Source organism: Megalobrama amblycephala, linkage group LG5 (assembly GCF_018812025.1).
Source record: "Megalobrama amblycephala isolate DHTTF-2021 linkage group LG5, ASM1881202v1, whole genome shotgun sequence".
Lineage (NCBI taxonomy): Eukaryota > Metazoa > Chordata > Actinopteri > Cypriniformes > Xenocyprididae > Megalobrama > Megalobrama amblycephala.
In genome coordinates, this window is record NC_063048.1 from 24,170,266 (window position 1) to 24,185,704 (window position 15,439).

The 15,439-nt window shown below is 38.3% G+C and overlaps 2 protein-coding genes across 4 annotated transcripts in view; one reads left to right on the forward strand and one right to left on the reverse strand.

Annotated features, from left to right (window-relative positions):
* Positions 1-13,821, forward strand: part of LOC125268834 (chitin biosynthesis protein CHS5-like) — a 29,945-nt gene extending 16,124 nt beyond the window's left edge. The window contains exons 4-5 of the mRNA XM_048191370.1: positions 12,689-12,823; positions 13,030-13,821. Coding sequence (XP_048047327.1) covers positions 12,689-12,823; positions 13,030-13,720 — 826 coding nt within the window. The 3' untranslated portion in view covers positions 13,721-13,821. The remainder of the gene's footprint in view (positions 1-12,688; positions 12,824-13,029) is intronic.
* On the reverse strand, positions 2,096-12,032 carry LOC125268836 (proteoglycan 4-like). 3 transcript variants are annotated; one of them, XM_048191375.1, is made up of 11 exons: positions 11,423-12,032; positions 10,659-10,717; positions 10,069-10,218; positions 8,011-8,182; positions 7,419-7,915; positions 6,634-6,701; positions 6,392-6,435; positions 3,431-5,216; positions 3,089-3,274; positions 2,820-2,998; positions 2,096-2,584 (listed from the first exon to the last, which is right to left on the reverse strand). In XM_048191375.1, exons 1-5 carry the CDS (start codon positions 11,457-11,459, stop codon positions 7,521-7,523), a joined length of 813 nt encoding a protein of 270 aa, XP_048047332.1. In that variant the 5' UTR covers positions 11,460-12,032; the 3' UTR covers positions 2,096-2,584; positions 2,820-2,998; positions 3,089-3,274; positions 3,431-5,216; positions 6,392-6,435; positions 6,634-6,701; positions 7,419-7,520. The 3 variants fall into 3 exon arrangements, with proteins under 3 accessions (XP_048047332.1, XP_048047331.1, XP_048047333.1); XM_048191374.1 differs by having other exon boundaries at positions 3,388-5,216; XM_048191376.1 differs by lacking the exons at positions 2,096-2,584; positions 2,820-2,998; positions 3,089-3,274; positions 3,431-5,216 and adding an exon at positions 5,226-5,496.
* Positions 13,822-15,439: the final 1,618 nt, after the last annotated feature.

Consider the following 15,439-nt stretch of genomic DNA (forward strand, 5'->3'; position numbering starts at 1 on the left):
AATGCAGTGTAATTACTAGTTTGACTGCACTAGATATTTGATATATTCAGTAGATATATCTTTTTACAACCCTAGTTTACAACCCTAATTTGCAAACCGAAAGAACTACAACTGTAGTGCTCATTTGTATCAAGCTGCATGGTGTGGCTATTGGGAATTGTAGTTTTTACCAAATTTGTATTTTCCTTAGAATTTGAGGTTGTAAATAGTTAGTTGAAAGTATAGTGAGGGGTTTAGGGGTATGGTAAACACATCTATGTAATCAGATTTTAAATATGTAATTGTTAAGTGGGTTTAAATACATTTTAACCATATTTGACAGCGCCCCTAGTTGTTGCCTATACTGTATATACCTCAGTATGATAGCTGAGGTCAAGAGCTCTCTATACCAGTTTATCCCATATATGTAGCCCCTTTTGTTGCTGAATTATAAGCCTTCAAACATGCACCAAGGTGAAGTTTCAAAGGTCAGTATTTCAAAGTAGGAGCTATATAGAATTTTTATATTAACATATGTTACTCTCCAGGTCAAGACCTTTCCAAAAATGTATTTGGTTTAGCTGTACAACAAAATTTTAATTTTCTCATTTCATGGACATAAGGCCATCTCAGGTCTAGTTTCAGAGAGCACTTTGAGGTGTCAATATATAAAATGAACATGTTTGTTTGTTTGTTTGTTTCTGAATGTGTAAACAGATTAATTAATGACCCCACAACATGAGGAATACCTTGTCCACACACACACACCCCACCAGGCTAGAAAAACACACACACACACACACACACACACACACACACACACACACACACACACACACACACACGTTTTTGTGAATTGTGGGGACTTTCCATAGGCATAATGCATTTTATACTGTACAAACCGTATTTTCTATCCCCCTACACTACCCCTAACCCTAAACCTAACCATCACAGGAAACTGTGCACACTTTTACTTTCTCACAAAAACATCATTTAGTATGTTTATTAATCCATTTACATTGTGGGGACCGCTGGCTGGTCCCCACAATGTAATATAAACAAGTATACACACACACACACACACACACACACACACACGTATTTCTGTTTGGGACACACACATGGCTTATAAGCATAACTATTTATGTTAATGCTGCTATGATGGTACACATACCGTAGGCCTGTTGCATCCTCTGTATTTAACAACAGCGTGGCTTCCCAAACGATTAGAAAGTGTTATAAAAAGGAAAGGTGATGTAACACAATGGTAAACATGCCTCTGTCCCAATTTTTGTTGAGCATGAAATTATAACTTTGTTTATATTTGCAAAATACAATTGTGCTGGTCATTAACTAATTGTTGAGTCATATGTCTTTGTGGTTATGGCTTTTGAATTAATTTTAAATTAGTTAATAGTCATGTGCCTCAACAAGTAAAGTCATAACATGATGCTTTTGCAAATCGTTAGCTAATGATTAATTAAATCAGACAACTGAAAGTTGAAATGCATGGCTTTGACCCATTGTGATAATTAACACATTAATTTACATTATTAGTTAATATAATGTTATTTGAGATTTAACACGATGTCATATTTAATTAACAGCAATTCATATATTATTTAATCTATGAATCATATAGAATGTTCGTTAGTTGCTGATGCAGTGATCATTAATAAATGGTTTAGTTCTTAATGAGTCATACATTAACTCATGATTATCTGTGCATTAGGTATGCATGAATTAATGCATATTAGTGTACCTGTATTGTATTTGTAAGTGTTACCGGTTCATCTTTCCACTTGTCCAGATGGATATGGTCATTACCTTTACTTTGCATGGGCTTGGGTTGTTGCTAAAATGTATATTGCATAACTGATTACTAATATTGTCACGTTGTTTGTATTCAGTGCATTTCAAAGTAATCTGTATGTATGTATGTAATCTGTACAGTAATAAATGATTACTGTATGTAATCAGTATGTAAGTTTCGTACATCTTAATATGGGACCTGCTGTGACCTCTAATGTTCCAAAATGTTGGTAGTTCAGGTTGAATCTGAAAGTTCCCAGTTCTCTCTTATCCTAAGGGTTGATGAGCCAAAGTCAACTCAATAGTCAGATGACAAATCACATTTGTATTTCTGTTTACATATATACAGTTATCAGCAAGTATTTACAGACATTATCAGTTGCATACATAACCATGACTATCACAATTCCAGTAACATAAAAGAGAGTAGAATATGAGAACATATGTAGCAATTGAACTAATTTACAAAATGACAGTCAAGACTTTTGTCAAGACTTTAGAAACCTTTTCAAATCATCAAAGTACAAGTCAAAGCAAAAGTGATTACAACTGTGACCTGAGTCTGATTCGAGTCCCCAACTCTGCATCATCATCATCATAATCATCATAGCTGATGTCACATAGCCAATCCAATTCTTCATCCATTTCCCCTTCCTCCTCTTCCACCAGCCTAGGAGTTGGCCTCTGTATGTGCATGCTACAGTCTGCTGTCTGAGTCTGAGGTCTTGCAGTCTTCTCTTAAGTAGACTGATGAGGCCCTTGGACCCCTCCTCTGTGAATCCATTCGTATAGCCTATAAGTCCACACATGAAGAATAATGGAATTACCGTCACACTAAACATTAAATCAGAGAGAGCTTATTTATGTTAAGACGAATCTTCAATACAAAATCAAATTATCAAATTAAAATAATCTTTGAAGGCTATTTATTCTTAGTTTTTGAGCCAATACTGGCATGATTGCTTTTCACTTGAAAATAGTTTGACCTATGAATGTTAAAATGCATAAAGCAAGATAGTTTGACTTACTTGCTGTTTGTGTGCACACTGAAATGGTGGCCATCAGTGACTGAACCTTTTCTGCTGAGTCCTTAAGGTACTGACAGTGCTGCATCATCTCCTTCACAAGGATCTGTTTTTCTTCTGTCAGTCGTGAGACAAGCATTATTGGTCAAAGAGCTTCTTCTTGGTGATAATGTCGACACCATCTGAAGGAATGAAAACATTATACATTAATTAGCAAATTTGATGATGATACATTTTAAATAAATACTAAAAGTTAAATCTTCATACAACACCTGTGTTCTGTTCCTGCCAAGGCCAGATCATGCTCTCTGCAGCTTTGTTGGAGAGTTTCTGCACAACTGAGATTGTGTCCACAAGATCACCATCAGGTTGTTGGTTGTATCTCTGGATCTCTTCTAGCAAGCGTTTCTTTTCTTGGGCAATCTTCTGACTAATCTTCTGACACCTTTTGTTGCGGTCTGTAATAAGAGCAAAAACAATGCTATTACAAAAGAGCTGCCATGGCATTTAATGAACAGAACCAATATATCTTCAATTTGCATTTGCATTACTTACATTTACTAATACATACCATTCTGTCTGTAAAGGTAGTGCTTCTTCAGACAAATACTCACAAAGAGTGCTTCGATGGAGATCTGCAAACCATGAGCATCAACCGGACTGGATGCTGCATTTCCTAGATTAAAGATAAGAAGAAAGAAAAATGTTTCAAACACACTCTCTACCAACAGAGATGGCAACCTCACGAGTGTCACAGGAGCATATCATTTGAGGAAAGGCTGTTGGCAGCAAACACTCTGCAAGAGCAAAAGACAATCAGGATGAAATTAAAGAATGTTTGGATTGTGAGTAAGTACTTGGAAAACATAATGCATGATTTACTAATGTTGTCTGAAAAAATGCAAATCAATTGAAAAAGAGACACCAACCTTGTTCACAGACAATGTACTTGCCATCATGGAGTTTCACAAACTCGGTTGGAGGAATGTATTTATAAAAGCCATACATGCTGGTTTGCCTACTGTGCAGAGTGTGGTGTTTATGTACCAACTGATCACACTCTGCACAAAACCACTCTGAGGGCAAACATTCCCCACAACGAATGATGGCTTCTCTCACGTGACAGTGATTACATGTCATCTGGAAGATGTTCTCAGCTGACAGCAAGTTGTCAATGTTTTGTGGCCTCGCCTGTTGCCAACATTGTTGGACCTCTTTCTGTCTTTGACACCTGCTGAGCAAAATCCTGCCCATCAATGCTCTCTGAATCCCGAAGAAGATCCTCAAGCCTTTGCATATTACAATCTTCAAAGAGAGTAAGAGAAAAATACAAACATAATAGAAATCCAGAAATCCAACATTGCAATTCCACTACCACTGACTTCTTTTGTGGCAATTCCATTGCTTTTAATACAGGGACAGTCCAGGGATAGCAGAGAAGGCAGAGGGTGAAAGGATAGTTGGAAATGGACAATCAAACCCATGACCCTTAAAGGAACATTCCACCGTTTTTAGAAATAGGGCTTATTCAACTTTTTCATACATTTAGATATGTGGGCAAATACATTTTTGTCTCAGTGCATGCATTGTTTTAGTTTGGCAGGGTCGGCGCTAGCTTAGCTTAGCATAATGAATGGAATCCTATGTTGCCAGCTAGCATGTCCCGAGTAAAAGTGATCCAAAAAAAAAAACACCTAATTACTTAATTACTGGCCTGCGTATTCACAATGAATACAAATAGCGATGCAGAATAAGACTAGGCGATTTCCTAGGCAGATATTGACTTGGGACTATATAATGAGGAAGCACAGGCGAAGCACTGCTACTTGGGCGCAGAGATATCACGCAACAGATGAAATCCACAAATATCTCTGCGCCCAAGTAGCAGTGCTTCGCCTGTGCTTCCCCATAATATATATGGTTTAGCTGGTGGAATCAACTGTCTCTTAATGGTGTCAATTAATATAAATGAAAACATGTCCCACCTTCCTACATACTTTTGTGCATCATATTGCAATATATCATTTGACGCGTTGAAGAAGATTTCAGCTGATTGGCTAACCCACAAGGTGAATGGAAAGACAAACAGAAATATAGGTATACTTTGATTTATTTGAACACAGCTTTTTTTTACAAAAATCAATAATAAAGAAAAAAAACAGCATGACAGCATGTTAGGGTGGAAACCATTGAAAGTGTGTAACGTAACGTGGCTCCTCCTTCTCATCTAAAATAGTCACATCCGCAACCAGGATGGCTGTGCCCGTAACGGGTAACTCGACAACTCATAGCAGGTATTCAACTCATATTGAACTACAGACCAATGGGTGACGTCACACATGGTTGGCACCTGGTGGGAACTGGCAGGCCGGCTCCCATGTCTCCTCCCAGATTTTTCCACTGTATCAGTAAAAAAAAAAAAAAAAAAAAAAAAAAAAAAAAAATTATATATATAGTTTCACAGCATAAATATTTTCAAAAAAATTGTACGGTCTTGTATTTCATTGTTTTTATACAAACCTATACATATATAGTGCTTGATGCAATGTAACAGATAAACATCAGCCACTCTCATCGATAAAGTCATAGAAAGTTAACTAGCCAATAGCCGATATCAGTCAACAAGGATGATCTTGGCCGATACTGATGTTCTGCCAATATATTGGTGAATGTCTACTTCCTAAATATAATCACACAGGGGCAATTATGCATGGTACTGAAAAGAGCAAGTGGCTAAATCCTGTAGGCAATATTTGACACTGCATTTAATCCAACCTATACCAACAGTGTAACCAACAGTGTAATTAATATACAGATGGGTCTCCAAAATTACAATATTGTGCAATATTTCAAGCAATTTTTGTTGTTTTAATCTTGATGATTACAGCTTACAGCTCATGAAAACCATAAATCATCAACTCAAAATATTAGAATAAAGAGGAATACAGAAATGTCGACCTTTTGAAAATAAATTTACAAATCTGACTTATCAAAAATTGTTAATGCATACACTCTATACTTGGTCTGGCTACTTTTGCACAAATTACTGCATCAGTGTGGTGTGGTATGGAGGCCATCAGTGTATGGCATTGCTGAGGTGTTATGGAATCCCAGGTTGCTTTGATAGTGACCTTGAGGTTGTCTGTAATGTTAGGTTTGGTGTCTATCATTGTCCTCTCTATGGGGTTCAGGTGTGATGAGTTAAGCACAGCAATACCATGCTAAGCAAACCAGTTACTAGCAGTTTTGGCACTGTGGCAGGGGCAGAGTCCTGCTGGTAAAGGAAATCAGCATGTACATAAAGCTTGTCAGCAGATGGAACCATGCTCTAAAATCTCCAGGTAGAAGGCTGCATTGACTCTGGACTTAAAACCTAGTGGACATCACAATTCTCTCACCGCTGCTTGTTGGTTGCAAAACTTTGAGACCCACCTGTACATTTAAATTTGTGTGTGCTACAATATACATTCCAACCTTACGTTCCAACCTTTATCCACCACCTATGAGATGGTTAAAAGTGGAAACAGAAAGGACATTTATGAAGGCAATATAAACCAATATAAAGCAGTACTTACCATGCAGAGCAAGGTAACCATTTCACCCTTACTTCTGCTTGCCCCTACAGAAAGACACAAACATATAATCAGGTTTTGAATATCATCATTTTGGGGGCAAGGCCACTTGGCCTTCAGTTGAACTTAAATGGACTCAAATTACCACTTGCTTAAATGGTCAGTATTTTGTGATATGTGAAATGCCAGATGAGCCACAGACAATGGAGAGATGATCAGAGCCTAATGAAAAATATATTTCTTACCTCATTTATCCTTCTTCCTGTTATGGAGTCATATTTGAAAACTTTTTGCCTACTACATTTCCGGCAACCTTAAATGACAAAAATAAATAAATAAATAAATAAATAAATAAATAAATATTAATTAACCATAAATGTCAAAAAACTTGAAATGAACATTAACATTGTCCTCAAACTTTGAAAACATCAGAAAATACAGCTAAATAACTAAAGAATACATATTAAGGGCCATTCACACCAAGAATGATAACTATAAAAAAAATATTGTTCTCGTTAATATGATAAACTATAACGATAACTTCATGGAGAACAATATTGTTGGGGATCACTTTTAAAGCGATTTTGAGAATGATAAAAAGCTAACAGCCAATAAGAACCCATCACATTTTAGCCATTACATTTATTAACACAAGGCGAGACTTTGCTTATTGTTGGTCAGTCTGGATGCTTTTATCGTTATGGTTATAGTTATCATTCCTGGAATGAAGGGGTGGGGGGGGAGTGGGGGTGGAGCTACCTGGGCTGCCTATTGATGTGTGTGTGTGTGCGCGTGTATTCATCTCTCCTCAAGTGTGTATTGCTCATTGCTTTACTCCTAGAGTGTGTGTTCAGTACTGAAAGGTATGTATGCGAGGACAAACTCCTTTGTGTATCAGACTGGCCACTGAAAATTACTCACTATTAACTAATTGACTGTATTTAAATTCACCTGAAATTTAAATTTCATGAATAATGATTACAAAAAGGGGAAATTCATACATAGTGTGCTAAGACCACAGTTCACTTACACTTTCTTTTTTTGGGGGGGGGGTTGTTCTTTCACAGGGAGAGAGACGGGGTATAAATCTAAAAGATAAAATGTCTCTTTTTCCTGGGCCTGAGGCTGGGACTCAGCCAGGGCCAAGAACTGATGCTGTGGCTCGGTCTGGGCCTGAGGCTGTGGCTCTGGTCTGGGCCTGAGGCTGCTGTGGCTCGGTCTGGGCCTGAGGCTGGGGCTCGGTCTGGGCCTGAGGCTGGGGCTCGGTCTGGGCCTGAGGCTGTGGCTCGGTCTGGGCCTGAGGCTGGGGCTCGGTCTGGGCCTGATGCTGTGGCTCGGTCTGGGCCTGAGGCTGGGGCTCGGTCTGGGCCTGAGGCTGGGGCTCGGTCTGGGCCTGATGCTGTGGCTCGGTCTGGGCCTGAGGCTGGGGCTCGGTCTGGGCCTGAGGCTGGGGCTCGGTCTGGGCCTGATGCTGGGGCTCGGTCTGGGCCTGAGGTTGGGGCTCGGGCAATGTCGTCGTGGAGTTCCCTACAATATTGTATGTGTATGTTAATTTTCAATATTTCACCATCATAAAAAAACCCAGTTTAAAACTGTCATGACTTAAATTACACAAATCCTACCTTCTTTGATCAATACAAAATTGTAGGCCTTTCTCATGGTGGCCACAATTTTTAGGTTATCCTCAGTGGGTGGCAGATGAGTCACCACATCGGCCACCCACTTTCCAGAGGCCTTATCCTTCTTGCCGAAAAATAGAATTGGGACATAGCCCAATGCACTTAGTTTTTTTACCTGTAATAAATAAACGCAGACAGCAAACATTAGTTATTCCCACTGCATTATCTTCCATCCTATTGAAAAAAATTGCATTAAATATCCCAAGCTCGGAGCCCTCCCCCAGACAGCACGCCAAATACGCATAATCTTTACTCTGTTTAATCGATGTAAGTGTGAACTCTATGTACTCTATACCAGTGGTTCTCAAAGTGGATTTGCTTTGAATGAGAAAGTTGTGCTTTATCGTTAAGAAATGCTTATCAATGACAATGTAATGATCTAGAATCTACATATAAAATCTTGATTATAAATGCACTAATAAATTAAAACATTAACATTTAACTTTTTTGTGATTATGACTAATCAAGTCAATCTGTTGTGAATCACTTGAATCACTTCACTCAGGTCATGATGAACTGTTCTTCCTGCTGCTTAGCTTGGCTTATTTGCCATTAAGATAGCTGATGAACGTGGATAAATGTTTGAGTCAGTCCACATCATTAAGTGATTCAAAATCCAAAGTTGACTAAAGACCAAGTTAGTACACACCAGCTAGAAAACACGGAATAGTGAACCCGGACACAACTTCAGAGAATAGAAATGGCATCAAAGTATACAAATGGTAGCAAGCAAAAGCTTAATTGTTTTGATTATGAGGGGGTCCTTGGAAATTGTTCTACCACACAAAGGGTCCTTGGCACAAACAGTTTGAGAACCCCTGCTTTATACAAACAATATTCATGTAATGTTGTGCTGGATGCTGGTGGTCTAGTATTTAGCAATCTGGGTTTCTAAAGGGAACACTAAAAGTCCTGACACCCTTCAAAAATAATTATATTGATTGGACACACACAAAACAAAATATGATAACAAAAATACATTTTGACTGGACTCCCTCTTTATGGCCACCTATCCACCTGGTCCAAACACTCCCCCCCCCCCCCCCGGTCGGTCTACCTGTCTCTGCCCACGGCAAATGTAGCTTGGGGGACAAACAGAAACACTAATTTGGGAATGCCACCAACGGACATAAAATAGCCAGCCGCTCTACAGAACCTGGTCTCGGTCTTACTCCAGTAGGTATGGTTGAATCCTTTCCACTTTTAACGCGACATTACTATCTCCCCTGTAGTAATTCAAATGCTTTTTTAAGTTGTGGCTTTGAAACAGGACACCTGGAATATGGCCTTGCTTTTAACAACATATATGTTGCACACAGCATGGCTTTCACGCATGTCCTGAGTTATTTTGCCACGTCGTCATGCACTTTCTCTAAAAATAATGCAGCGCAAGGCACTATAAGTGTAAGATGCAAGTAGGAGCATGTTATCTACTTACATAATCATGCAAGACTGTCTTTAATAGTGACTATGGGTCTGAATTCTGTGATCTGCCTTTAGCAGAGACAGAGACTTCAGTAACACGCATACTGCAGTACCTGTGTGGTACTAAAGCAAGGTTATATTTACAATGTAGCCAGTTGTATATGTAAACAAATGTACATGAGCGCCTGGTCAAAAAGAAAGTCAAGTCAAGTCATCTTCATTTATATAGCGCTTTTAACAATGTAGATTGCTTCAAAGCGGCTTTACAGTGATAAACGGATAATTTAGGTAACAGAGATTGTTTTGGCTTCATAGCGGTTCTTGAATAAAGATATTTTGGCGGTTCTTGAATAAAGACCGATGGCGTTCATGTGCGCATTCTATTCCATGCATGTCAAGCAAATTACAAATTAATTAAAATAATATGTTACACCAATGCCATCTATGACTACCTCAAATTCATTCACTGACAGATTAAACTTATTTTTGTAAAATGAGGCCCTTGCCCTATCACACAATATTAATGAAAGTGAAACAAATCATATTGCTTGATGAAATATGAGCATTTCTACTTACTGCAATATGGGCAGAGTCCACCACTCTTCCCGCATTTCTATTTTTTAGGACCCTTTCCCCCCACTTCCTGTCCAGGGTCATTTTTTTGGCAGCTACTTTGATTTTTTGGGAGATGGGTGAGAAACAAGAGCTGCAGGTTTTGCGGCTCACCTGTGTTGGTAAAAGTATACCAAAGTGAGACATCAGATCCACAGTCACAGATAAGAATTACAAATCAAGATACAGTTTAATTTGGCTGTATACAGGAAAGAGAGGAACACATGAAGCACAATGCAATTCAGAATATGCGTCTCTAGACTGACACAGGATTATTATTATTATAATCATACAGTGAAAGTGGCAGATGTAGGAGACACCCAGGCTACTCTAATCAATGTTGCCTCTGGCGTTTGGTGCAAAACAAGCAATCAAAATTGATATCAACCAGATGCCTTACATTATCACGGTTTTGTAACACAGTACAGATATCATACAGGGTCATTTAGTAGGAGCATACTTTAGTGTCCAATTGACCCAATAATGAGAAATGTAGAACATTAAAACCACATATTTGAATATTGGACATAATGCTCTATTCCACTTTCCCTCACCTGGTTAGGTGCTTGGCAGGAAGGGCAAGGCTTGAACTTCCTTTGAGACATTTTGAAATCTACACCACACACACACACACACACATTTTCTACAGTGCACTTTAGACAGCGTCAACAAACAAAACACAACTTATTGGCATAATCGATCATTTTTCATACATGTCATTGTTATATATTTTCTAATTTACCTATTTTGGAAGCTACTATATATATATATATATATATATATATATATATATATATATATATGAATCAGTCAATAATTTATGACAGCACTACTTATTACATTATACATATGAATTGTTTTATTTCATATTGAAAAATTGTGATGCCACAATGTAGTAGTTATGAATTAATTTGTATTGTTAATTATGGATTTATTTTGGTTGTGCATTATATAATTTTGCGTGGATTTTTAACAATTGGGCTGTAAAACAAACCAATCTGGCAACACCGTTCTTCATTCTGAACATTTATAATGTTGGATAATAGTTGTGGGCTAATGTAATACTGAAAATCTTACATTCCCCAATAATTGTACCTTACATGATTATATGCGACAAAAATGAACTTGAATTCAATTAGCTAACTTTGCTAGCCCGCACATGTGGTGCAGAAAGCTATATTTTTATCAGAAATATCAACAGTCATCAGAAATGGCCACCTTACAAATCTAAAGTTTCTAAACACAACTTCTTGTCCTGATTCAACAGTTTTTGATGTGTAATCCATCTCTATTAATTAACGTTAACCCTTCTACTTACCGAGTGTAAAATCGCAATGGACCTTGGGATCGCCCATACGTTGACGTCAGCGTTATTAATTTAGAGGATTTAATAAAACAACAACAACAAAAAAAGATTAATTGAACTCAATCGTAGCATATTATATATATTTATTAAAATCAACAAACCTCCGATAAAAACGTTATCCAGCATGCTATAATTACAGCAGTGTCCTACCTATGACAAGAAAACTCTTAAAATGCTTACTTAAAATGCTTACTAAATCATTTTTTGTAGCCTATTCCTTTTTTATTTTTATTTATTGTAGTGTCGACCCATAAGGCAGACAACGGGTTGCGGTGTGCTGACCCAAGACGTCAAATTTCAACGCTGTTGAGTTCTATAGAAGTCTATCGGACTACCCTGCACGTCGAAAAATAACGCCAAAGGTATACCCAGTGCGTTAAAAAGTGACGCCAGGGTCTACTGACCATGCGTCAGACATTTGACGAGTAGGGGGTGAGACTGTGTTGGATGGGGGAGGAGTCAGCGATTTAATCATAGAAATATTGTAGAATAAGGTGTCATGTTTCCATATTCAAATAAAGGTTTTAAAATGTAGGCTAAGTGTCACTAATTAAACTAGTATATACAGTTAATTGTGGACCGCCTCTTGGATGTCTTCATCTCAAGAGAATGCAGAATTCAAGCAACAAATTATTTTTTATAAACAAAGTTTGGGAGGAACACATTCAAACGGTCTTTTTAATCAGCTCGAGAGGAGGAATAAATACACAGACGAGAGTCGACTCGCCTATGGTTACTTCTGCATCCTTCCACCACCCCGTCCCTCAGTCTCGGCTGGGGATATGGGAGAACTTTGGGTTTCAGCTAAATTCCAAGCTCGGAGCCCTCGATCCCCTTGGACAGTACACCAAATACGCTTATTATATATTTTATTACTCTATTCAATCATTTATAAGTGTGAACTCATGAAAATCACTGCCACAGGTAATCAGACAATATTTATTTGTTAAAGTTTTTTTTTTGGCAGCGCATCGTAGATTCAAATCTATAAATCAAAATGTATTGCATTTATGAAGAAAAAGTCCATCACCTAAGGCTCTATCGCTATTGCCTCAATGGTGTACTGTGTCTTTGGGTGGATTAGGATTGTTTGTGATTTGGTCTAATTGACTTGTCCTCTTGTGAATGCTTTGTGAATACGGCCCCTGGAATTTATTTCTGCTGAATATGACCAAAATTATGACACTATTAATTTGTCTTTATGTTTTTTTGTGCAAGGTTTGGGGACAACTTTGCCGCACACATCCCTGAGGACAACACTGTCCCACCCATCCCTGAATCCACCCCTGGAATCATCGTCGATTACTTTGGAGCATTCACTGAGAATGACGTCGTAGAGACTGAAGAACTCAGGTAAAATCCCAAACAACCTTTACAGAAGATATGTCTCTTATTATTATGCTAGTTTTTAAAATCAATGAAATGTGTAGCTACAGTGTACATTGCATGCGCCGTTTTCAAGAAGCACTAATGCTTTGTGCAGTAATTTGAGAATTATTTTGACCTATAAAATGTAAACATACAATTTATAGATGACCTTGTGTTTGTGTATGTTTCAGCAGTGATGAAGAGCCTGCTCCTGAAGTCGTTGCTGAAGACTCTCATGAGCCAGCTGAAGACTCTCATGAGCCAGCTGAAGACTCTCACGAGTCAGCTGAAGACTCTCATGAAGACTCTCATGAGTCAGCTGAAGACTCTCATGAGTCAGCTGAAGACTCTCATGAGTCAGCTGAAGACTCTCATGAGCCATCTGAAGACTCTCATGAGTCAGCTGAAGACTCTCATGAGCCAGCTGAAGACTCTCATGAGTCAGCTGAAGACTCTCATGAGTCAGCTGAAGACTCTCATGAGTCAGCTGAAGACTCTCATGAGTCAGCTGAAGACTCTCATGAGTCAGCTGAAGACTCTCATGAGCCAGCTGAAGACTCTCATGAGCCAGCTGAAGACTCTCATGAGTCAGCTGAAGACTCTCATGAGCCAGCTGAAGACTCTCATGAGCCAGCTGAAGACTCTCATGAGCCAGCTGAAGACTCTCATGAGCCAGCTGAAGACTCTCATGAGCCAGCTGAAGACTCTCATGAGTCAGCTGAAGACTCTCATGAGCCAGCTGAAGACTCTCATGAGCCAGCTGAAGACTCTCATGAGCCAGCTGAAGACTCTCATGAGTCAGCTGAAGACTCTCATGAGCCAGCTGAAGACTCTCATGAGCCAGCTGAAGACTCTCATGAGTCAGCTGAAGACAGTGAATAATCCAAACATCCTGAACAGCAAAAATACTCTTGCATATATACTTTTTTTAAAATTTAATGAGGCTTTACACTGATAAATAAACATACCTGAACATCTGTGGTTGTTTGAGCATTAATGAAAACATGTTAGATCTGAAAAGAGAAGCGGAGAAGTGATTTCTTAGCAATTTCCCGATTAAAGAGAAACATTTATATAATAAAAATTAATTAATATCTGTGATTTTTGTATGTAAAGTCACCCAATAGCAATTGCTTTCTTTGCATTTTCCACCAGTTCTCAGAAATCTTTGTCTGCAGCAGCTATAATGACTACTATGTGTAAAAGAAAGTTAAACTATATTTACAGTGTGTTGTAGATGAAGCATTTTGTGTAAAAACATCTGGTTTACACTAAGACAAGTGCAAATAATGATAGATGATATTCACACAATGTGTAAATAAAAGTCATGTCATCTACAAAGGGTGAATTGTCTGAACAACAGTTCACTCATTTCCAAATTATTTACCCATGCACAAACAATTTTAATTTAAGTTACATTTTTATTCGTGCTGTAGCCTATGCCATAAAAGAATTTAACAAGAAAATGAGAAAAGTCCATTTCAGTAAATAATAGGTTACCATTAAATGTGCAATATGTAAGAATTTTGCAGTAAAATATCCAAAAACCACTAGGCCAGTGTTATATATTTTGTTCACTTGAGTACTATCCCAAATGTTTGAAACTATTAGTAAATCGTGAGAAAAATTACAGTTTTAACCAAGGCTCTGGGACATGTGAGGAGTCGCCTGTCAATACGTCATACCCGCGTTACCCTTGGTTTCCCGCATTACCTTTGGTTTTATTTTCTAGAAACCATGGAAACACCAAAGACACTTTAATATTTACATGTTTTAATAGGCAAGGGAACAACTGTTTTGATATATTTATAGACAGAAAACAAATTATTGTTATATACCTCAACATGTTTAGTCTTATTTTTTAAATCTAATTTTCTTGGTTTTTTTGAGGAAAATATGTGTTGAAGGGACCTTAATTTGTTTTATAATTGTATCAAAAAGAACCTGATGCCGTACATCGTTCATGTCACACGTGGGCAGTAAACACAATGCAATCATGTAGGGTTGTGCTTCCAGGGGCGCCGTTGGCACGGGGGACAGGGGGTCAGGACCCCCGCAGTTTTGAAAAGACAGAAATCGACCCCCGCACTTTTGATAAGGGCTGCTTCAATTAGTCACTCTATATCATCTTAGCTTAGAATAATTTCTTTCAAATGAGACCATTTTCACGTTTCTGTGAGCTTTCGTTCGTAAATAATCAGCTGTTTTGTCGCGGATGTGAACAGGAAATGCGCTCTCGAACGGAGAAACACGCGATCTCCAAACAATCGATCACAGCTTGCTAACGTTTTAGGACAGGTCGATGGTATATAAATCATGCCCGAACGTTAGCGTTTGTCAATCAAGCCAAACCGTCCATCCAGAAACCGAGAAATTTGACACTTTAAGGTAAGGAGGCTGATCTCTCAGGTTGACGCGCGAGCTGGCTTGACTTAAGTTTTCGTGAGGATTTATAGTTTATGGACTGTTTTGATTTCGGTAATTACATCTTGAAAGGCAAAAGCATTGATGACATCTATAAAAGAGATATCTGAAATAGAAACGAAAGTGATATTGCCTCATCCAGTGGTGGACGCACGAGAGGAGATCTGTGCATTTAAT

Excerpts from the sequence above, each read along its gene's own strand:
- LOC125268836 (XM_048191375.1), bottom strand. The coding sequence starts at position 11,459 with ATGGGCGATCCCAAGGTCCATTGCGATTTTACACTCG. Across the intron at positions 10,219-10,658 it reads CCTGCCAAGCACCTAACCAG|GTGAGCCGCAAAACCTGCAG; the intron begins GTGAGGGAAAGT and ends TTACCAACACAG. Across the intron at positions 7,916-8,010 it reads TTTTGTATTGATCAAAGAAG|GGAACTCCACGACGACATTG; the intron begins GTAGGATTTGTG and ends ACAATATTGTAG.